Source organism: Ciconia boyciana, chromosome 8, assembly GCF_034638445.1.
Source record: "Ciconia boyciana chromosome 8, ASM3463844v1, whole genome shotgun sequence".
NCBI classification, from domain to species: Eukaryota; Metazoa; Chordata; class Aves; order Ciconiiformes; family Ciconiidae; genus Ciconia; species Ciconia boyciana.
The window spans coordinates 52,805,095-52,827,260 of NC_132941.1; the positions used below are offsets into that span (position 1 = coordinate 52,805,095).

General features: G+C 45.6%; 1 protein-coding gene across 4 annotated transcripts in view; it reads left to right on the forward strand.

The window, feature by feature from the left end:
• The window catches only part of NEURL1 (neuralized E3 ubiquitin protein ligase 1), a 167,672-nt gene that overhangs the window by 70,418 nt on the left and 75,088 nt on the right, over window positions 1–22,166 (forward strand). Inside the window, exons 1-2 of one of the 4 annotated variants that reach the window (XM_072871174.1) lie at window positions 3,512–3,543; window positions 4,158–4,242. The exons of 1 other annotated variant lie outside the window; for it this stretch is intronic. Coding sequence is in view for 2 of the 3 variants with exons in the window: in XM_072871171.1 (XP_072727272.1) it covers window positions 3,696–3,795 (100 nt within the window). In the remaining variant the exon portion in view is untranslated. 2 more of the 4 variants (XM_072871171.1, XM_072871173.1) reach the window with 2 other exon arrangements.

Genomic DNA, 22,166 nt, shown 5'->3' on the forward strand with positions numbered 1-22,166 from the left:
CATTAAAGTGGGTGAAACCCCCATCAAGAGAGGTTTTATTGCTTGTTTTGTCTTGCTTATGAAGGGTGAACTCCAGTTCTCCATAGAGCCAAATCCAGTCCCAAAAGAGTTTTAGCTGCATGAGGCTCACATGAACTGGAATTTCATTTTCCTGTCCTGGCCTGTGCGTATGTATAATCTTATCCTCGATCTCCATGAGATGGATTTTTCATCCTCTCCTTCTTCCCTGTCTCTTCGTACCTTTTTCTGTGTCTCCTCCTGTGCAAGGCAGGTCTCTGCAGAGCTGGCTTTCCCAGCCGTGGTTCCCTGCACATGTATCTGCTGCTTTCCATCAGTTGGGGTGGAATGGGCTGTTTGGCGATGTTGGGATGTCTTTTCCCAGACCTTGGTGGGTCTCCATCATCCTCCTTGCTGACTGCTAGCCTTCTGACCACGACACCAGGGAAGTAAAGCAGATGCTCATGACCCCTCGACTTCATACCCAGACCCGCTGCCCAATGCCCAGGGCTGGGGGTTTTATCCCAGGAGGGGTGGGAGAGGTGCCCCATTGTCTGCTCAAGGCTGTTTGGAAAGGTTCAAGGTTTTAGTCTAATACACACCATTAATCTATCTACAGAAATCCTCTGCAGCCTCAGCATCCTACTCTTGTGGTTAATAAGTATATTTAGCAAGATCAGACACTGCCTCAAAATACTCCTGCAGCAGATTCCTCCTGGCTTGGACAGCAGCGCTGCTGCTTGGCCGGAGTTTCCTGGACGCTGTTCACGAATGGGAATGGATTTAGGGGCTGGGTTTCTGTTGGGTCCAGCCCTAATACCTTTGTCAGTGATTTAGAAGGGAGTGCAAATGGTGATGATACTGATTTTTATACTTGATGCCAAAATAGGAGGCCTTGCCCGTATTGGCAAGGGCAAAGAAATACCCCAAGGGGACCTAGAGGATATTGGCAGAAAGAATTGTAAAATAGGAACAGGGTTGTAGATAGGTTTTCTCTATATCTAGAGAAGAATCATAAATACGAAAGACTGAAGAGGAATTTGGAAAAGGGCAAGGTCTGAAATGGACTTGGAGGTGATAAGAACATATCAGGAATAAGTTCCAGCGTGACACGGCTGTGAAGGAAAGATTTGCCATATGGCAAATAATCCTTGAAGAATTATCACGGAACAGGGCAGACAGGCCGTTTGACTACCATGGATGGCTCTGTGGGGCTGCATCCCCCAGGAGATGCTCTATGGCACTGGGGGAAGTTCAGGAGGGGGAGTGCTGGATTTTTTCTGAAAAAAAGTGCATTTTCTAAATCAATTGAAATTGTTTATCATTTTCTGCCAAACAGGATGACTCATTCTGGCAGTCCGCCCTCTCCACCCTCCCCCTCAGACAAACAAACAAAGCCAATAAATTGCAAAAATTAAAATAATCTGAAAAGACAACAATTCAAAATTTTTCTTTTGGTATATTCAAAACAAAGGGCTTAATGTTGTTTTTTTTTTTAAGATATCATTTCAGAGCTGGATTCAATGACCATAACTTGAAAAAATGAGGTAAAAATAACTCCAAAAATAAAATGCTTCATTTTGAGTTAAAGAAACATTTTGTTCAGTGAGACACACAAAGCATTCGGTTTTGGGCCAACATGAAATGATATTTTTTTTTCTAGCAATCTCTTGGTTGAGGCAGTGAACCAAGAAGTCAATTATTCACAGAGCTGTAGCAAGATTAAGGTAAGGATGGAAAGCAGAGCTGAAATGAGAAAATGAGGAAGAAAATTTGGGGTTGAACGTCCAAGTCAATTTTCATTCCTCCAAGTGAAACGTGGTAGTTGACAGTGTAAGCGCCTGGACCTTTTGCCATCAGCCCGAGCGGGTGGGCTGCCCACCAGGAGATGAAACCGGCAATGTCCTTGTGGCATCTGTGGGCACCCAGCGGCGTGGGAGAAGAGCAGGGTGCTATGATGGGTTGGTTGACCCAAGAGCTGTCCTGCACCCGTCGGGGTGCGGGGGCCATGCTGCGGTGCTCCTGGGGATGCGTCCTCACCCCGCACCGCTGCTGCTGTAAATGCAGCATCGTTTGGGAGGGGAGGGGAAAAAAAAAAAAAGAGGAGTCTTCTGCCAAGAAGCTGCCGTAAGCTCTGCAGAGTGTGACTTTGGGCAGGGAGGAGCGGAGCGCTGCTTCTCAGCTAGGGAAGAGCTGCTGCTTGGCTCTGGGGTCCGGGTGTGAGTCTCCTCGGCTGGGCAGGCGGGAGCCAGTGGGTGAGCTGGTGGTGGTGCCTGGCTGCTGCTGTGGGGCTCAGGAGAGGCTCCTCTCGCAGGTTGGAAATGCTGGGCACAGCTTTGCTCACGCACGCAGCATTAGTGCAAACACCCCGACTGTGCTTTTTGGCTTGGGCTTTTTTTGCACTGCTTTTTTTTTTCCAGAGGTGCTGAGACCTCAGCATCCGGCCATCCTAAGCAATAATCCTTACAACACAGGCAAGAGAAAATCTTATTTCTCATTTTTCCGGTGGCAGAGTCGAGGCAGTGGGATGGCAGGATTTTCCCAGCACTATGGTAAGAGTTGGGAGGCAGAGCTGCACTCGTGGCTGCATAAGTTTGACTCCCGCTCCATTGCAGAATGAAGAGCGACTGTGGCATAGCATACAGGTGCATGAGCTAGTTTTAAACGAGCCAACTGGGATATACCATGGCTGGCTGTGGCAGCTGGGTGCCTGCTGTGTTAATTTACCCTTAGAGCAGTGGACAGTAGAGATGCAGGGAGACGTGCGCGTGGGCAGGGGTGTGCGGTGCTGGAGATGGAGAGGAGGGAACGAGCAAGCTCCTGCGCGAACTGTGGGGTGCAGAGAGCAAAGGAGGGACCAACCCTGGCTGCGGTGCCCTGCGCACCTCCCTGCACCACCTTCCGCATCCCCCTGCTTTTAATAATGCTGGCCGTTATCCATCGGCAGAGGTAATGAGCTGGAGAGCAGGAAGCATTGCATCTGGGCTGAGCATGCAAGCCTCGCACAAAAGAGTTTACGGGGGGTAATGTTTTTATTATTACAGTCCGTGGAGAACCATCCTGCATCTCAAGCACTTCTTCTTTGCTATTAAATAATTAATAATTAACCGGCAGAGGCTGTTTGAAGACTCTGGTGCGGTGATGTCTGGTAATAATTTTTTTTAACTCTTTTTTTTTTTTTTTTTGGCCATTCTAATTTATTATCCTAGGGCTTTGCGCTAGGATACCAAACCCCTGGGAGCGAAAGTTTCAAATGGCCAAAGTCGTTTGATTTTATAAATGAGTTCTTAAATGTTTTCAGTGGAGTTGGCAGTGCCCCCTGCTTTGTTCTTAACGTTGCCGGGGAGCCGGGTACCGCCGGGTTTTCAGCCCGGCCAGCAGCCCCCTCCAGCAGCACACGGCGACGGTAGCATCGCGCGGGGACGCCTTTGCCCGCTGCGTCCCGCACTGTGGGACTGTGCGTGTGTGCGTGGGCGGGGGGGACACGCCGCACCGATGAGACGCCGGCCGCTATTTCAGGAAGCCGCGAAGTCTCCTCCTTCTTATGTAAATAAACATGACAGCTCCTAGCGCCGGTGCCGCGGCAGGAGGCGCGGGAGTGGGTGGAGGCTGCGGGCGCCGGGCGGCCGGCTCCCGCGTGGGCCGGGGGCTGCTGGCGCGGAGCGGGGCCGGCCGTGCCCCCGCCGGGCTGCGCGGCCATGGGCGGGCAGGTGACGAGGAGCCCGCTCTACGGTAAGGGCCGGCCCGCCGCCGCCCCTCCGCCGCGGGCGGGAGCGGGAGGCGGCCGGGGAAGGAAAGGTGAGGCGGGGGCGGCGGGGGGGGATGCGGGCGCTGCTCCGCCGTGTGCTGCCGCAGCACCCCGCTGCCGGGGCCGGGCTGGCCGAAGAGGGAGCCCGGGCTGGGGGCCGCTGGGCCGGCTGCGTTGCCGGGGATAGGGGACAAACGTCTGCCGGGGCCGCGCTGAGGGGTGTCGGGGCGAGGAGAAAGTAGCTGGCTGCCTGCGCTGGCTGGCCGCTCCCCGCGGGGAAGATCCGCGAGGCGACGGTGAAGGGCGCTGCAAGGCGGCTGAGTAGGCTCCCCAGACAGTCACCTTGTTTTGCCTTTCCGCCAGCGGTTTCTTCTTAACATGAATTCTGGTTTATTTCGTTTTAAATGGATAGGGTTTGGAATGAACCTTGGGTTGAATTGACTGATTTTAGCCGAAGCTGAAGCCCTTAAGTGCAGCGCGCTGCCTGCCTTCACTGGGTAATGTAAAGCGGGGAGAGGGGGAGCTGGAAAGGGACGGGCATAGCCCGCGCAGGCCGACGTTAAACCTGAATCTCAATCTATAGACAGCGTGCAATACCAGCCATGTCCCTGTCTGCGCAGATCTCATGCCATAAATACTTCTGTGAGAATATTGCACTCCTTTAATATTAAACTTGCCTATTTCTCTGAAATGTTCTCTTTAACTTTGGACGTAGTGAATGTGCTGCGTGTTCAGTGCGGTATGAGTGTATTTTCAGTGATGCTTCCTTGTTACAATAGTAAATATGGGTGTGAAAGATGCAGGTAAAGCATCGCAGGGGCTCGGAGTATCTCGTGTCCTTTCTTTGAATAGAGGTGCGTGAAGTGTATAGGCTTTGGCTGTGAATATTCATGTTACAGTCCTGATTCTTCTCATATTTTCCACCAAGTCCAAACCCTATAGTTTAATGAACAAATGGACATAGTTAGGAAGTAGATTAATTTCTCCCTCAGGGTACTTAACAAGCGTGTCTCAGTAGAGATTTTTATTTTTATTTGTTCATCATTTGTGTTCTGAAGTTTCATCCATGGTCTGACCTTATTTCTTCTCTAATCTCATGATATACATGCAACATGCAGAATAGCAGTACTGTCGAGTCAACGTAAAAAAAGAGCTCTGGCTGTCGTCTTGCGACTGTAAGTGCCTTTTCCCCTTTGAAGCATTATTTGAATGAATTTGAAAAAAAAAACTGGCTGGGAAAGAATAATAGCTATATATGTTTCCTGTGTGTGCCAGGGACTTGGCATTCCTGCTGGGGCTTTTTCCTGCCTGCAGCCGGCAGCGCACTGCACAGTAATCCTGCAACTTCTGCCTTTCAGCAATTCTACTCCAGCAAGCATGGTTCTCTTTAATTTTTATTTTGTTGGGAGAGAAAAACTAATGAGGAGATGTGGGTAATTAACTCAAATTTCCCTCTTCATACGGAGGGGCTACAGGCTGTGTTATACTCAGAGGTGATGCACTGCTGTGTTTAGCACAGTGACACTTAAAAAAATGGACGTGCTTTATATTTTAAAAAATTAAATAATAAAAAGACATGCAACAAAGCACATTTAACAAAAACAGACTGCATCTGCACTTGTGGTTTGTCTGTGGCTACCGTTCCTCCAGTTCCATCTTTCTGTTGAATATTTCTGTTTCAGATGTGTCTCAAAATAGCTGGGGAAAGAGAACTGAAACCTTATCCATTTCTCTGAAGGATAATTGAAAATGAATGTAACGATACTGAAAGGAGTTGTATTGACAGCCCTGGGGGCTGACATCCTTTGTTTTTAGAAAGCACAGGTAAAGCATAAATTCATGTCCTCCAGATGTTTCTGGTGACCTCTCTGTGTTGCAAGGATGGACTGGGCTTTTCACAAGCACCTAAGTAATTTAACCTTGATGAAAATTAGCTCAGATGGGGAGATACTGCACGGGCTGTCTGCTTGTGGCTCTGCAGAGCTGGTCCTGGGGAGGCAGGCAGTTTCCCCAAGATGAGTTCCCAGAGCGGTGTGCCGGGTCCCTGCCTCCTCCTGGGCCCACCCTGACCTTGGCAGAGTCAGAAGAGTAAATTGAGATAAAAGCTCCTGAAGCGGATCATGAGGGAGGCACCCTTTCAAAAACGTGTAAATTAGGGCGGTGATGTTCAAAAGCTGTAGGTGCCCTGACATAAGGACAGAGGTTTATAGTAGTCAAGTGCAGCCATACACAGACTGTCATGATGAGGAGCACCTTGCATCATTTTATCCTCTTTCACCTGCAAATCTCCTTTCAAGCAGCAAAGTAAAGCCACGCAGCATTCCTGCAGGGCAGAGGAGTCTCAGCATCCTTTGGCATAGGCAAAGCCATGGGTGGGCGAAGCGTGATGCTTGGGGATGCGTGGTGGGTGGTGGTGACGCTGGGTGTCCCTGGACCTGCACTGCTGCTTGGGTCTATTGTGTGAAGCCCTGCAAGCCAGTGCTATGTCGATCCTGTATGAGCCATCCGGTGAGGTACATGCATGCTTGCACGGGCAACCATCTCCTTGAGTGAAAAAGCTGCTTTCCCATTGATACGGTGGCAGTGCAGGAGAGCCACGCTAGTCTGTCCTAATGATGGAGTTGGTGGGTGCTGAATGAGCCCTGAGTCACCTGAAGGAAAGTTTCCCACCTGATGGGACTGGGAGGAAAAATAAGCTTTGAACCAAGGGCACTGAAGCATCAGTTGCCTGAGCTTCCTAGGAGAGACCCACCTCCTACTTCATTCCTTGCTAGCAAATAAACCCCAATGGGCTTGTGCCAGGAAAGGCAGCACCTTTATTTTTGAAAGGAGACGTCTGATGCCTTGATATGTTGGGACATGGGAGCTGGTCAGTCTTCTCTGTGAAATGACGTGCATTGCCCAAGCGTCCTCATGCAGTCTCCATCTAGGTCCCTGTGCTTGGCACCGTGACGGCCTCTGCTCCTCTGCCCCATTCCCTCTCCCTTTCCCACTGCCATACACAGAAGTCCTTGGGGTGCTTTCCAGAGCTCTCTATGCAAAGAGAAAAGTCAAAATAGGAAGTTCAAAGGTAACAAAACCTTGATGGACAGGATGTTTACTTGCTATTTAAAAAGTAATATCTATACCTGTGGTGTTTACTTTAACAATATTTTAAACAGGAAATGTTAATATGGTTGCTTCTGATTCATCTGAGGCTGACTTCTTCAAGAATGACTGTGTACTATGGTATTCCTATAACATCGGCAGAGTTTACTAAATATTTATATTAAACTACTTGCTAGCTAATCATGCTTGAAACATATCTCTAATAGATGCATATCTCATAATACATATGTTCGTGTTATGCGTTTGATTCAATTGTCACCTGCTGCAGTAGTTTTTAATTCTTCCTTATGGCTATGAGTGAGGTGCTATTTGTGGAAGATCTTATTCTTAATTTTAGGGGGCCAAATCCAGGAATTTCAGTCTGAGAAAAAAAACACCTGAGTATTTTTTTTTTTCTCTTTCATTCAGAACCAAACTGACACAAAGTGGTGGTTTAGCCAAGGAAGCTTCTGCACTGTGCTGGGAGAGGGATTCAGTGTATGTAGACGTACAGAGGTTAGCGATTAGCATGTACACATCTCTTCGGAGGGCTTTTGACTAGCTAGAGCGTACACAGTGGATTAATTCATGTGCAGGGGATATGTGAGTCTGTGCGTACCTGCACATTTACTCAATAACCTTCCCTCCTACAAGTCATAATTACTAATAAGTCCCTCATTGCAGGGCTTTGTTTTATTTTTGTTTTAATTACTCACATGTCACAGGCATTCATCAGTGTTTTGCGGTGGAATAATTTTTACAAAGAGCAGGAAAAAAGATATCTTGTGCCACATTTTCCGAACTGTAATTGTATGGCATCGATGTAATTGCAGAGAAGGTCCCTAGTGAGAGTGCATTGGCTTTTTAGCCTGGGAAGCAGTACTGATAGACAGATGTGATTTTCAGTTTGAATGGCTGAGTTTTTAAGTTGCTTGCAGATGATGCTCCTTAAGTTGTGGATACAATATAAATAATGGCTCATGTGTCTTTGGTGTATATAGAGGCCCACGTAAGTATTATGCATGGCCAGATTTTCCCCTTACCACATGTATATAGGCCTGGTGAGCAATGCAGCCACAGCTGTGTGGTTGTGCCGCAAAAAGGGAGAAGGAAGCAGGAGTTATGGTGTAGCAGGACTCCATCCACGCTGCATGACACTAGGCTTTTGGCTGGCTGTCTGGATTAATTTCCCATTTCATCGGGATCTTATTTTCCACAGACTTCCCTGCACCTGCTGGTCATTTATTCCTGTTGAAAAGAGGTGTGAAGCACTGGCATTGTCCTTCCTCCGCATTTTGTTCTCCCGGAGAACAATTTCTGGGTCTTGCTCACAAGTGTTGGCGGGAGGTATGGGATATTTGGGTGAGGTGTGGAAGCCCTCAGCCCTAGCGAGAGCTGCTGAGCTGCTGCTATAGGGCTTTGGGGAACAGCAGAGGGTGGAGGCCATTTCCCTAGTGTAAAATAGCTACTGTATGCAACTTCATTTATTCTTACTTGGCACGATAGAGCTCTATTTTTAGCTTTCTTTTAATTCCTTGTAGCGTAGCGAGTGGTATATCTATATGCAAGTACTGAAATCAGCTCCACGCTTTGTTTCTCACTCTGTATATTCATTGCCTATACTGCAATAACCGTTCCAAATACCACATTTCACCCTTGCATATCACTAAACAGAATTGTTTAGTGATACAAATAGTTAATATCACTAAACAGAATTGTACTCCAGTGCACGCTGCTATACACACCTTCAAGTTTAATAATTTCCAACTTCTTACACCTAATTAAAACTGCAAATATCCCAGAAGAAATAAGAAACAACAATAGCAAAAAAAAATAACCTGACAACATTTATCTCATGTTAGTGAGCTTTCTTTGCAAATTGGTATTACTTTTATTCTTATCATATCTAAGTTATTGTCTAGATTTTGGGGTAACTTCTCATTTGATGGAGTGACTGGTGATGGGATCAGCCTCACTAGGGGGTTAACATCTCCCATATTCTGCAGACAGTTGCTTGTTGAGAACCAATACAGGATTGGGGAGAAAAGGCTCTTTCTAAACTCACTCTGCTTTCAGCACGATTGGTATATAGCCCTGAGAGTGAATGAGTGTGTGTGTGTGTGTATGAGAAATTAATCCTGCTCAGGGCTGGATTAACTGGTGCAGAAGACCCTGGGCAGGGTGCCAAAGCAGTGTTGGCATTTGCTAAAAGTGGGGCTCCCAGAGATTATTTCAGTTCATGCCTCTGACCTGTGGATCACCTGCCAATGTCCCAAGGTGGCTAATAGTAAAGCGCATTGACTGCTGACAAAGCTTCTGAAAATGAGGTGTGTACTACCTCTGTATATAGAGATTTTATGGGTAACCACGTTTATACTTGAAATCTGTTCTGTTTGCTGTGAAAGGCATTCATTAGTTATGGCAGTATTTGACTGTAGGGGTCTTGCTACAAGTGGTGGGAGCAAAGAGCATCCCCGTTCTCATTTTGTCCTTTGCTTTCATGGCATTTTCCTGTTAGCTTTTCTGTGTCGACTTGGTGCTCTGTTCTGGTGGGACCCAGGGACTGAATGTTGTTTGTCCGATTTTGTTGTCTTATTTGTCTCCTCTTTGACTGATCCTCTCCCTCCTCAATGTGGAAGTGTTCTTACCTCTGATCCTTCTTCACCTCTTCATTACTTAACTCTTGCTTTCTTAAGTATTCTGGGTGATATGTTTAGCTATCATTCAATCAATTTAGAGGTAGCAGGTGTCTCTTCAGGAAGGTTCATAGGATCCCCTGACATGTCCTAGGGAATCATTTGCATGCTTAATCAAAACAAGCACTCCTGCAGCCAGAAGATTCATGTTGTTAATAGTACAAAATAAATTTGCAAAACAAATACAATTACCATTGCTGACATGTAGCAGGAATCAAGAAGAGGTGGTCTCTAGACATATAATCTCAAAATTGGTAGGCCTGCTTTCTTTTTATTAAGGAATTTTACATTAACGATATCCATACATGCAGAGGGTTGCATTGAGATCAATCTAAAAAAGATTAATCCTAAAGGAAAGGGAATTTCCTGGAAAATGAAAGCAAAGCAAAGAATTGATCCCAATCGATTGCCCTTGGGAATCAGCAGGGATTACTGATGGCACAGCAGGGTACCAAGCTGGAGGTCAGGAGAAATCTTGTCTCCCAGAGGCTAAATAAGAGTGTGGCTGCCAGCTGCAAGCCTTGCGGTACGAGTGCCCACGGTCAGAGCATATGCTGCAGCCTGCATATCACTGTGCTTTGCTCTAGGGCTGATCCCTGTTAGCGTTGTTGTGCATTTGTTTTTCATCCCGTCTATCCCCCTCTAAATCACAGTGTTTTGCTTTGAAAACGTATTTATCTGAGTGAAGCTATTCCAAAATGAGTCGGAGCTGCCTTCTCTGTAGCTCTTGTTAAGTTATTCTCACCAGGACTCTGTTCTTGATTGTGTCTTGAAGAGACACTGTAATTCGTTGGCATTAAAAATAACATTCAAGATGACTGCAGTTGATGGGGCTGGGGAGAGGAGTCCTTTGGTTTATCTGAGATTTACTGTGGGTCCGACAGCACAGCAAAGGGGGTGGGCTCAGAGGGAACCGTGATAGTTGATCGGATGCGTGAACATGTTTTTCCCATTAGAAATGTTGATAGCACTTTTATTTTAAAGAAAAAGGGAAAATAGTAAAAAGGGGATATAATAAAAGCCATATACATTAATGAACATGATACAGAATGTAAACAGTGTGCTCCTGGTTGCCTCCCCCCCAACAGCCAGTGTCAGCAGAAATCCGGAGTTCTCACCCTCTCCCTTGAGTTAAAATCACTTTTTTTATGAGAAGTCTTTCCAATAAACCAAGGCCCCTTGCTATGAATATCAGCTCCTTTTTGTGGTTCAGTTTTCATCCTTTTCTGCCTATACTAGTAAATGCGTCCTAATACAGAGGGGAAGCATGGGGGCGTCAAGTAACGCTAAGTACCCATGGTCTGAATTTGCCCCGTCACATTGTACCTAATAGGGCAGTTCTGCACCGGGGCTGTGTGGGGCTGGCCCATGGGAGGTGACCGACCCAGACACGCTGGTTTAGCCTCCAGGGCTCAAGAAGTTGCTCACAGGAGGCTTTACCGATGACGTCTGGAGAACAGAAAAGGACCCAACATCTGACTCAGGCAGGATGGATGTGCAGTGACCTCTCTGTAAAAGGTCTGGATAGCAGAGGCTGTTCCCATCTTTGACTGCCTTTGGAGAGAAATCCTTATGGATTGAAGCACACAGAGCCCTGAAGAGAAAGTGCCCAGAACTGACTTGCAGATGGCTCAGTGTGGCTCTGAAAACACTGGTTTTAGTCTCGCTGCAGGTAAAGCCTTTGGCTTGCTTGCTGCAGTTTCATGAAACTTTCTGTGGCTGACACTGCCATGTTTTCCCTGTGATACACCTAGCTGGGCAGCCATGTGGCACTGCGTGGATACAGCATGGGAAGTTTTTGGCCAGTAGACTTATCAGGGAAAGCAGGACCTGCTGTGAGATACCAGGGCAGGACTGAAAACGTGTTTTTCAAGGAACTGTGAGGCTTGTGGCCTGGCATAAGCAGAGCTCAGGCATTGAGGCTGCAACCTCAAAAGCAGTGCCCGTTGAACCGGGAGGTGGTTTGAAGGAAGCATGTGCCTGTGTTTAAGTTGCACCTTGGCAAGTCTGGAGGTTGGTTTTTTTTGACCCCGACTCCTGCAAGAGCCTATTCTTCTTCTGTTCCCTGCGGTGCTTCCTAGCAACCGAGCCCTTTGCTTGCTTTCCGAAGTTCAAGTGATCCTCAGGCTGTTGCAAGTCCCAGACCTGTGTTATCAGCCAGGGGAAAGCTGCGTAGCCTCAAGGCGAGTGGATAGGTTTGAGCCTGGGAGAGCTGTCCCACCTGCAGAGAAGAGGTTTCCACCTGCAAAGCAAGGATGGGAAGGCTGTGCAGAGCCCTGGTGCGATGCTACCCCCTGCTTGCAAGCCTAGGGGGGGAATTGAGCCATAAACCACACCGTGGCACAGAAAGAAGCCATTTTAATTTCAGTCTCTGCTGGAAGCACCACAGGGAAAAGAAAATGTGACCAGTATAAAAAGAAATGTTTATGTTTCTAGGAGCAGAGACCTCCCAAATAATTAACATCACTTGACAAACTGCTGTTTAAAATGCAAGTGGTTTAAGTGCTGCAGCTCAACAGGCATTCGTCACAGCTCTGGCGTAAATGCGATACTCGCTGTGGGTTGGTTGCTGCTTTAAAGTAAAGAAGATTTCTGGTAAACATCTTTTGCTTAAGGAAAATGTCTCCATGATTTTACTACTTCTTGTTTGGAGAAGCTAAATGTTAGAAAACCGGCCAAATGGCAACTTGGTGGCAAGGGTGTTGGGGATACGGTTTTGGAATGAAAGAAATCCTGGATTTTAGTTTCTGTTGCACAGATCAGGCTTTTGATCAGAAGACAGAGAGACAGAAATGTTTCATTGGCGTTAGCTTTTGGGAGGAGGAGAGAGAAGGGAAAGGGCTTTTGGGGGGAGATTTTTGGAAGCTACAACTTCAGCTCTGATCTGTCTATCTCTAATATTCACTGACTCAACTAAAAGTACTTTAAATAAAACCTTACTTTTCTCTAGGGCTGTTGGGAGACTGACTGGAGACATAAGGATTGTTAAGAACTGGTATTTTTCAAAGGTTAAAAAATAGCAGTTTACAAAGAGACTGAGATTAAAAAAAAGTTAAAAGAAAAAAGTCTCTCTGGAAGATAGAAATATATGGGTGCCTATAATGTGCTAAAGCATCCCAGATCAAAATGACTTCTGTCTTTGCACACCAAATAGAATCAGATTATCAAATATAAAATAGAGCCTTAAGAATCTAATTCCTTTTACAAAGGCATTATTGGTGCTGTGAATTTCATGCAACTTGGAAAGGGAAAATTGGTCGATTTATTTTCTGATTATCCTAAACTAGTTCAGTGCCACCCTCTGATTTTCATCTCCAAAGGGAAAGAGACCATCAGTCGTGCTGCCTTCTTGTTTTCAGATTCTGAGTGAAGCTACGTATTTAGAAGGAACGCAAGTTCGGGAGTCCTGATGGGTGCTGGTCCATCTCACATGGAGCTGGACCTGCAGCATGGTAGCATGATAGGAGTTGCTGTCCTTCTACTCTTAATCCCTCTGTCCATCAGTGGCTTTTCAAAATTGGCTGAAGAGACCTTGATCAAGCAGCATGGCTGTGACAAGGTTCTTGGACAACCTGTCTCCTTTCTGTCCAGCCCAAGGCTCTATTGCTTGAGCAAGGGTGGGTGACTGAATATCTAGATACCATGTCTCTGTATCTCATTGCTTGGATTTTGGATGGTTACTGACTGTAAAATGATCTTACTTTCCTTGGGCTATGCTGTTCTGTGCATGGCTTCTAGCAGCCAGGCTTAGGTGGGAAAGTGGGCAAGGCTGTCTTTGGAATGCAGTAGAAGATCTTGCATCATGTTAGAAATTAATTCCTGAAATGGAGATGCAGTGATTACAGCTCCCTGTATCCTTTCTAGGCAAATGTGCGATGGCATTTATCATACAAAGGATAAAACATTCAGGCTATCTGTTCCCATGGTAGAAAGGATAAAGTGCAGAGAAATATCCTTCAAGTGTTCTACAAATAGATTTGAAAGACTGCTAAAGTCATTCAGCATGTTTGCAAGAGGTGACTGCAGTTCTTACAATGCTCTTCACCAGAGATCTGGTAACCTCAGCCATTTTGCTGGAAGATGTTTCTGTCCCATTATCTGTAAAGTGACTACCTGAGCTCTCTTTACCCACTCGTGAGTTATCCCATGGTTTCAGAGACCTTTCTGCTCTGAACGCTCGTACAGCAAAGCTGCTTACTTGGGACTCCAGGTCATGCCTCGTCCCAAGTGATTGCAGCTTCAGACTCACCAGTGTACAGGCAATTGCTTGAAGGAGATTGAGAAGTTCTTCAGCATATGATAACCGGAATCCTTTGAGATTCATTGTCTATATACACATGACAATACACACTGTCCTTCTTCTCTTAATCCTGTGCTTAGGGAAATCTGTGCCTGAACCCTCGTGGACAGTCTTTATGTGTTTCATCTTGAGTGTGTGGCTGAAGTAGTAGCTTTATGACACGTACGTGCCTGGTACTGCTGGCTCAGTTGATGCAGGAGGAGGTGTGTAGTATTATGTGGGCAGCTGGAATAAAGTGTAAATATGGGCAAGTTACCTTAAATAACTTTAGTACTCCAGAGAAGTGATTTTGCAATGCACCCTCTGGGAAAAAAAAAAGATTTATAGCAGTTTTGGATTTGTGCAACTTCAGTTTGATGACAAATATTTTGGGTTTTTCCTCTGTACTGTATTTACAGCAGTAGGTTCAGATTATGCATTGAGATCTGCTTTTGGGTGCAGAAAACTAATCAGGGAAATGCTTCATGGCCCAGAGGTCTGGATTTGCAGACTACAGTTCAACAGCTGCACCTCTCTGTGTGCTGGCAGGAAGGAGCATCTGTCAGGGATGCAGTGAGGTCCTTATTAAATTATAATTTAGAACTGTGGCTTAGTGAAACAGGTGCAATTATATACTAAAAAAAAAATCCAGTGGTCTTTGTTATCAGAAGAAATGCCCCTTAGCTGGACAAAGACTAAACAATTTCCCACAATTTTTCAAGCTACAAAGAGCAAGGAAAATGGATGAATGAATTAGCCTCCACACTTAATTGCTCCTTGCTGTTCTGAAATAGTGTAGGTGTCTTTCCACCAAGAGAATAAAGCCCCTGAGCCCTTTAGGCTTGTTTCCTATTCGCACATAACCTTCAAGGCAGTCACGCCATGAATGTGGCTACATCAGGAACAATGCTCTGAATTGCGTGACATCGAATTTCTTCCTCTTTCCACTCTTATCAATACCCCAATACGCAAAAATGCCCTTTTGCATGAATTGTAAAACAGCATGTTGTTCCTATTCCAAGCTGGCTTGCTTTTCTAGCACATCTCTCTTCCTTCAGCTATTTAGAAATGCAGTCATCTTTTTATCTTCATGATGTTCCTCCCAAGTTACCTGCTATATGTTACCCAACTTCAGTAAATGGTAACTGGTCATCTGAGTTGGGAAAGGTCATGTGAGTAAGTCTGGAGCAGTACAAAATTGCTGAAGACCGAATCATTGGGAAGTTTTCTTCTGCATAGCTTGCACACATTGATGTTAACAGAATTTCCGAGCTAGGGGTGGTGAAGCTTCCTTGACTCCCTCTCACAAGAAATATTGGGTAGCCTCCTCTACAAAATGACTTGAGAGGTCGACGCTGTTACCCAAATCATAAGAAAATAACCATGAAAATTTATGGGAGTTCTGTGAGGGCTTATAATGAAAGAGCTTTGAGCTTTTAGTTTGAACTGTATTTTTGCCTGTGCAAATCAGAGAGGACTGGAGCTCTTTCATGTGCTGTTACGATGACAGGAGAGGTGTGGAGTCACCTCCCACTGTCCTCTGGTACAAGGAATCACATCGGCCATGGGTATTGAACAGCACGTGTCCTGACAGATTTCACTCAAATCAACTGAAATTCAGATAAAACATACTATTACTTACAAAGTTATCTTCCTCTTATTCCCATTTATTAGCTGTTTCTGTTCTTATATGCAGACTGTAAACAGTTTGGGGCAAGACCCATCTCTTCTTTCTATCTTTGTGAGATTCAGCATGAGGGGGTGGCTAGCAGGTGGGATCACTTTTGAAAAAATAAAACATCTCTACGTGCTCTTGTCCTCAGGCAATAAGGATTCAACACCCTTGGTCATTTACTGGCTGACCTGTTGCAGCAGATGCTAAGGAAAACAAGTTCCTGTATGGACTACTCCAGCAGCTATTTATAGCAAAACGTTAAGTAATAACTTCATGGGTCTGGCACGGGAATTGCTAGGAAGGATGATGGCATAGTATTCATGCTTTTTCTTTGGAATTGTGCCAGGGATGCTGTTTATCTTTGTTAAAATAAACTGTAATTTTATGCCCTGACTGGCTGTTGAAGTTTCATGTTTTAATTCAATGGTCCAGGTTCAGATGCTGGTCTGCTAAAGAAACAGGGTTAATTACTGGTAGAGGGTGTTTAAACTGGTGCAAGTCATGTGCTGCAGAGCCAGACGAGAGTGGGAAGGTCAGTAATTTAGATTCCACTTGTGACTGTGGTACAGAAAGTGCAGATTAATGAAGGAATGCACGTGTGGATGGCCAAATTCTTGTGTAAAGGGAGAAATGTTGCCCTTTCTCCTGGTTTTGCCTCAGCAGCGCTTAAATTATTTGCCTGGAAAAAAAATACTTTAATTGTGTAGTGGTTAACACTTCTAGTGCTACTGGAGATCTCTCTGGTCTGGGCAAAAGTTCTTGGTTATAATTTCTATTTGTGCAGCAAGAAGTTGCTGGAGAGCAGGGCTGGTGTCCTGCGCTGGGTTGGCAGCTTTACTCCTGTGCCCTCTGCCAGCTCTGCCCGGTAGGCTGGAAGTTAACAGCTCGATGGGGGGAGTCAGGCATGGAGCTCCCGTGCTTTAATCCCAGCAATGCACCTAAAAAAAAAAAGCCGTTTTGATGACAAACTCTGTAACCTCACTTAGTACCCAGTGTTACTTTGCAGTAACTCAAGTTACTTTGCAGGAATACATTACAGATTAACTAGTGGGTGCTACCAAAATAAATCCAGTTGATTATAACTTTGTGCGATTGGGGAGCCTTGGTTAATCACTAGGACCTGTTATGTTTTAGGAGAGAGGTGTTTTGTTTTTTGTTTTTTAAATGAGAAGATACGAAGCACGTCTGTCTTGAGGAGAACAAGCCAGGAGAGTGCAAGAGATTAAAAAAAAAAAAAGGAGTAAACCTAAGTGAGAGAGAAATGTGCTGCATAAGGTGAGGCCAGTGAAGGAGGTGGAAGACTTGTAAGAGGGAAGTGGCTGAGAAACTTTAATACTTGTGACAAGGGAGGCAGAGGAGGAGGAGGAAGATGTTTTGGAGAGGAGGGGATGGTAAAGCAAGCGGAAGGGAAGGCTGTGCGTTCTGCGAGTTTTTCTCAAGGAGAAATGGGCAGGGGGAGAGGTGGGAGAGACAAAAGGAGAATTTGAATAGAGAAATGGTGGAAGAGGAATTCAAGGAAGTGCATGGCTCCTATAATCCTGAAACATTTAAGAGGATGTTAAGCGTGGCCAAATAGTAAAGGCAATAGTAAATTTTCACCTGCCTGTTAAGTTGCTAGCTCTAATAACCCTGTACTTTAAGGATTTATTTGCTGACAAACATGGTCGGGAAAAAAGCCACTGGAATCAATATCTTGTGGGTCTAGTCAGTGTGTAGCAAGACTAGAATTTCAGGTGCATTTTTCCTTTGTGAGCAAAGAAATTTCATATTCTGTTTCACAAAGGCATAAACCCTGCAGCCAGGAGTCCCTCGGCAGATGTATGTTTAGAGGGCTTCCGTTTAGGATTGCTTTTGGACTTTATATTGAATGAAAATCTTTGGGTAACTGGTGTGGATGGAAATCGTTTGGAGACTGCACCAACTAACACCATAGAGAGCAGTGTAATTTTCTTGTGCTGAAAAAGGGAATTTTCAGTTGATCAGAAAGAAATGAAAATGGACAAAAAAAGACATAGAGAAGACGTACTGGATGACAGTATATCTACAGCCACCAGTCTGCAGAAAGGAAAAAGCAATGACCTGAGTATTAAGACATTAACACGAGGAGGTTTAAATGTTTTGCACCAGAAGGTGCAAAAGATTCAGAGGCCTGCTCACATTGCTAAGCAACATCGTCCTTAGACAGACAGGAGGACTAAGTGCTTGCTCAGCCGGCTCTGGGGGTAACGCGGGCTGACCCTCAGCCCTGGTTGACGAGAGCAATGCAGCTGCAGAATGGGAGCCGCAGTGGTCTGGAAATTCTTGGTGTCTCTGTTAAGGGGTGGAAGATCGTCATCAGAGGAAGCCTCTGTAGCTGGACATTGTCCTTCATCCATGCTGTCACCTTGGGGCGTCCGCTGGCTGCTCCGTGGGAAGGGGAGCGCTGGCTCTTAGGTTTGGAGACAAGCTGTTTCACATGCGCTTGCAGGCAGACTTTAGTGGAGGAGGTGCACTGAAACCACTGAAAGGAGGGAACGGGAGCCTTTGGGCAAAGCACCGCTTGGGCTCCAGAAAAATAATCACATCTCATAATTGCTTGATAAGCTTTAAATACAGATGGGGTAAGGAGCTGCTTCTGGAAGGCGTGCTCTCAAGAGACCCTGCAAAGAACAATGGCAGGGAACTTCAGGGGGAAGAGTGTGAACAAATATGACTTGAGCACTGCGTTTTTAAACAAGAGTATACACGAAATGACCCAATTTTGCAGTACCTCGAAGTGACTCTAAATGGATGGTTTATATTAGGAAAAAAGGCACACTCCAAGTGTAAATGTCATGTATGATAGAAGAAAAACTGCTTCCTGAGATTCTTTAGAAATGGCATTATGGCTTAAAACTTCATGGTATGTGGTACTGAATGATAAACATAATCTACACTGTCCAGCTGGGTAAGAGGAGAAGAAGAGGCTCTGGGATATATATCCTGACCCATCCAGATGCTAAATGAAAGTGAGGGCAGACACAAGTGACATTTGCTATAAACTCAAGCAGCAAAATGCAGAAGAGGCAACGAAGCCACTGAAGATTTCACAACTGTGGTCCAAAGTTGTCAACACTGTTTCTGATTTGAAAAGAATACTATGCCTTACTAACGTGCTCTGCTGTAAGGCAGGAGCACATCAGGGCTGTGCTGGGCATACCTGTGCTGTGCACAGAAATAGGTATTTGGGAGGGCACAAGAGATGTGCAGATGCTGAATCCCCAGCATGGCTGAGCCCATGACCTCTTGAGGAAAGAGCTCTTTGCTGTTCGCTGTGATCTAAGCTCACCTAGCATGTTGGTCTCTAAACCTTTCATGGCTTTGAGGAACTGATGGTATTTGAGGGTTAAATTGCCATTATCTCAGGGATATTTCAGTTAGTGCAAGTCTAGAGTTTGCTGTGAGATGAATGATGCCGTCCCTGTCCTGGAGTGTTTTCCGGGCTCTTTCTAGAGGCGTTCCTCCAGCAGTCTTTGTTCTCTGCCCCAGAGCTACGAATATGAGCCCAGCACCCATACCACCTTCCTGCAGATGTTGTCTCTGCAGAGATATTCCTGTTTTCTGTCCTGTATTGGGGAGCCAGTGTTATTCCAAGGTCTTATTGTTCACTTGCCTTATTCCAGGGACACTTGGCAGAGCCAAAATTTTTGGAGAGAGCAAGGTAGGATGGTGTCTCCGGTCTGGGACTTTTGTCTTTCTTGGTGCGAAATGGTCTCTGATTAGGGAGCTGTGCTAAACAAGACACAACATGGGAGGTCAGAAACAACAGGAGATTTTTGGCCACTGTGTTCTGCATCCCTAATGTATAATCTCATGCACTGGGATGAATGGTGGAGCAGTGGGAGAGTGTCCTCCAGCTGATGATCCAGACAAGATGCTCTTCATTACCCTCTTAAGACCCTCTCTCTTTCCACCGGTGATAGAGGGAGTATAAAGAACAGCATCCTAATTTAGCTCATTATATTGTAAATATGCAGTGTGAGTAGCCTGCTGTGGGCCCAGTTCAGCATCTTGAGTCCAGAGGCACATCTTTTATTTTACACAGGTATGATTCAAAGCTAACTCAAGGGCTTGAGTTAGGGACAATATCTTCTTGAACTTGCATTTTCTTTGGATGGCTTTGTAGGAAGGTTACACCATTTTCTACCATATCTTAGATTTTGGTTCTACAGGTCCATTTGCTTGTCTCTGCCACTTTTACGTTTGCTTTTTTCCTGCTCTCTGTTGCTCCCACCTTCCTCCTTGTCCTGACAAATATCTAAAGTTTAACCTTGACAGGTTACTTCTGTTTCTGGTGAACTCTCAATATTCAGACTTCCAAGCTATTACACCGTACATGGAAAATGTGCCCAGGATAGACTTTCCATTAAACTGTATTTAAATTGGAAGAGAATGCTGGCACATATACAAGTATTCCAGAATTAGATCCCAAAATACTGAGGCTAGTTAATCTTTTGGAAGAACAAAATCTCTTACTGATTTATATTTAGCAGAGGGAATGCATTTTAAAAACACAGTCTACATGAGGCCCCTTGAAGAAAACATCTTTTACATTGATTTGTAGTGCATGGAAATACTACGTGGCCATAAAATATTTGCAGTGCGGCTCTGCTTTTATGTAGCTACTTTTTTGCAGCGTGAACTGTCATGAACCCTCGACAGTGGCTGCTCTGCTGGCTGTGGGCTGTGCAGTGGAACACGGCTGCCTCTGGGGCAGCAGTTTAGCTCTTCATCACAGCTGTGCCCAGGACTGCAGGAGGAGAAGGGAAAAAGCAGCGTGCATTTAGCACTGTAGTGGAAACACTGGACTTGTGAGGGTGAGGCTTTGGTTCAACACCAATGCAAGGTTTGTACTTGTACTGTGCCTTGGGACCTGCCCAGCCCAGGCGCCTGTCTCGGGCAGGGGTAAGGGGATGTGCTGTTTGGGGAGAGCACATGCAGAGCCACCATTTGGCTTCCTGGCAGACCTGCAGCAGGACATGGGTGAGAGCAGAAGCTGAACTTGCCCTCTCCGTGCGCTCGCATGAGGTTAGAGAGAAGGGTGGAGGTGCTGTTGGCCCCATCTCAGCAGCACCACTCTTAGTTACATATCTACAATATCTACTTAGGCTTAGTTTACATGATTATAAATTAGGAGGAATTCTGTAATGTTAATAGAGGTGTAAAATGTTCTGTGCATAGTTCTGATCTATACTAAGAAAATGAGTAACTGGAATTACAGTAAGTGGGATGGTTCACTGGATTGTCCCAGGTGGACGATTCCTGGAAAAGGAGCTAGTGCAGGTAACTGGTTCATTAATGCAATGGGTCAGAGGAGCAAAGATAACTTATTTGATACAGTATACATAATCTTACGGCCAACAGTGTACCTGCTTATCTTTGAGAAGATAAGGACTATCAAGAGGAGTTAGCATGTAAAATTTTGCGTTTTTTAGTTCCCTCTGTCACACTTTCTGCAGCATGGACAGATCAGCTATCACCCTGGGCAAGTTGTTGTTCCTCCTCCTGAAGCATCAAGTATTAGCAAAGGAGAAGATTCTCCAACTGTGCATCTGCAAGAAAAGGATAAACAGAATTTTTAAAACATCCCTAAATCTTAAACTGAACTGGACTTAATCTTGCTTTCTTTTGTTAGAAGACATAAATACATTTTTACATCTCTTGTTAGACTGCTGACAGACCTGACCTGATCACAGCAGAACAAAAACGCTCTAGATCAAGAAAGAGATCTTGGGTGCTTCCAGAGCACCATTTTTTACTTTGATCTTCTCATTTCCTACTCATAACATTTAACTTATGGTGCCTTAGTAATAATAATAAAGAATTACCAAGATGCAAAGAGAATAAAGTCAGAACTGCCTTGCTGCTCTCAAAAATAAATACTTATATGGCCCATGCAAGTCGCTCCTGCTGTGGATCAGAGGAGCTGCTAGCAGATAGTGTGGGGAGAAGTGGCTGCTGCTGATGCAGGGATCTCGGTCTCCTTTCCATGGACCTGGCTGGACCCTTGGGGACGCGGGTCGTGAGGCAATTCATCCTGCCGCTGCCCAGCATCTTTGCGGGGGGCTCTACCCCCTCTCTCCTTGCACGGCAGACGGGAGCATATGGCTGCTTACTTATCCTCTTGCTGTTCTTATGTGCTTAGCAGACTTAGGGTCCGCGGGGGCTCGGGGGGATTTGCGTGGGGAGAGGGCGAGGAGGGAGCCTGCAAAGGGTGGGCTGCACCCGCAGGAAGTGGAGCGATGCCGGAGCTCTCGCGGCCGTCCTCCGTGCGTGCCACGTCGGTGACTGAATTGCTGCGAATGACTGTGAGAGATGCTGAGTAAACAGTGCCTAATTAGGGACCAGGGGTTGGTTAATGATTACACAGCATCATTACTGAAGATGTCAAGTTTAAAAATTAATTTATAAGGGGAAGGAGTTTTCTTCTAGACAGACAGCCTTATGTGCATATAGAAATAGTTATATATTCACACACCTCTCTTCAGATAACATCTTTTCTTCACAAAAAAAAGGGCATAATCAGCCACTTTCGTGGTGCTTGGTATTTTTGAGTGCTTGCAGTGCTGTCAGCTGGATTGTTCCTCCTGGAGATGGTGTTTGTGAGGGTTTGCCTCCCCAGCTCAGTCCTGCCCTGCTGTCCTCTCTTCCTCCCTCTCCTGCATT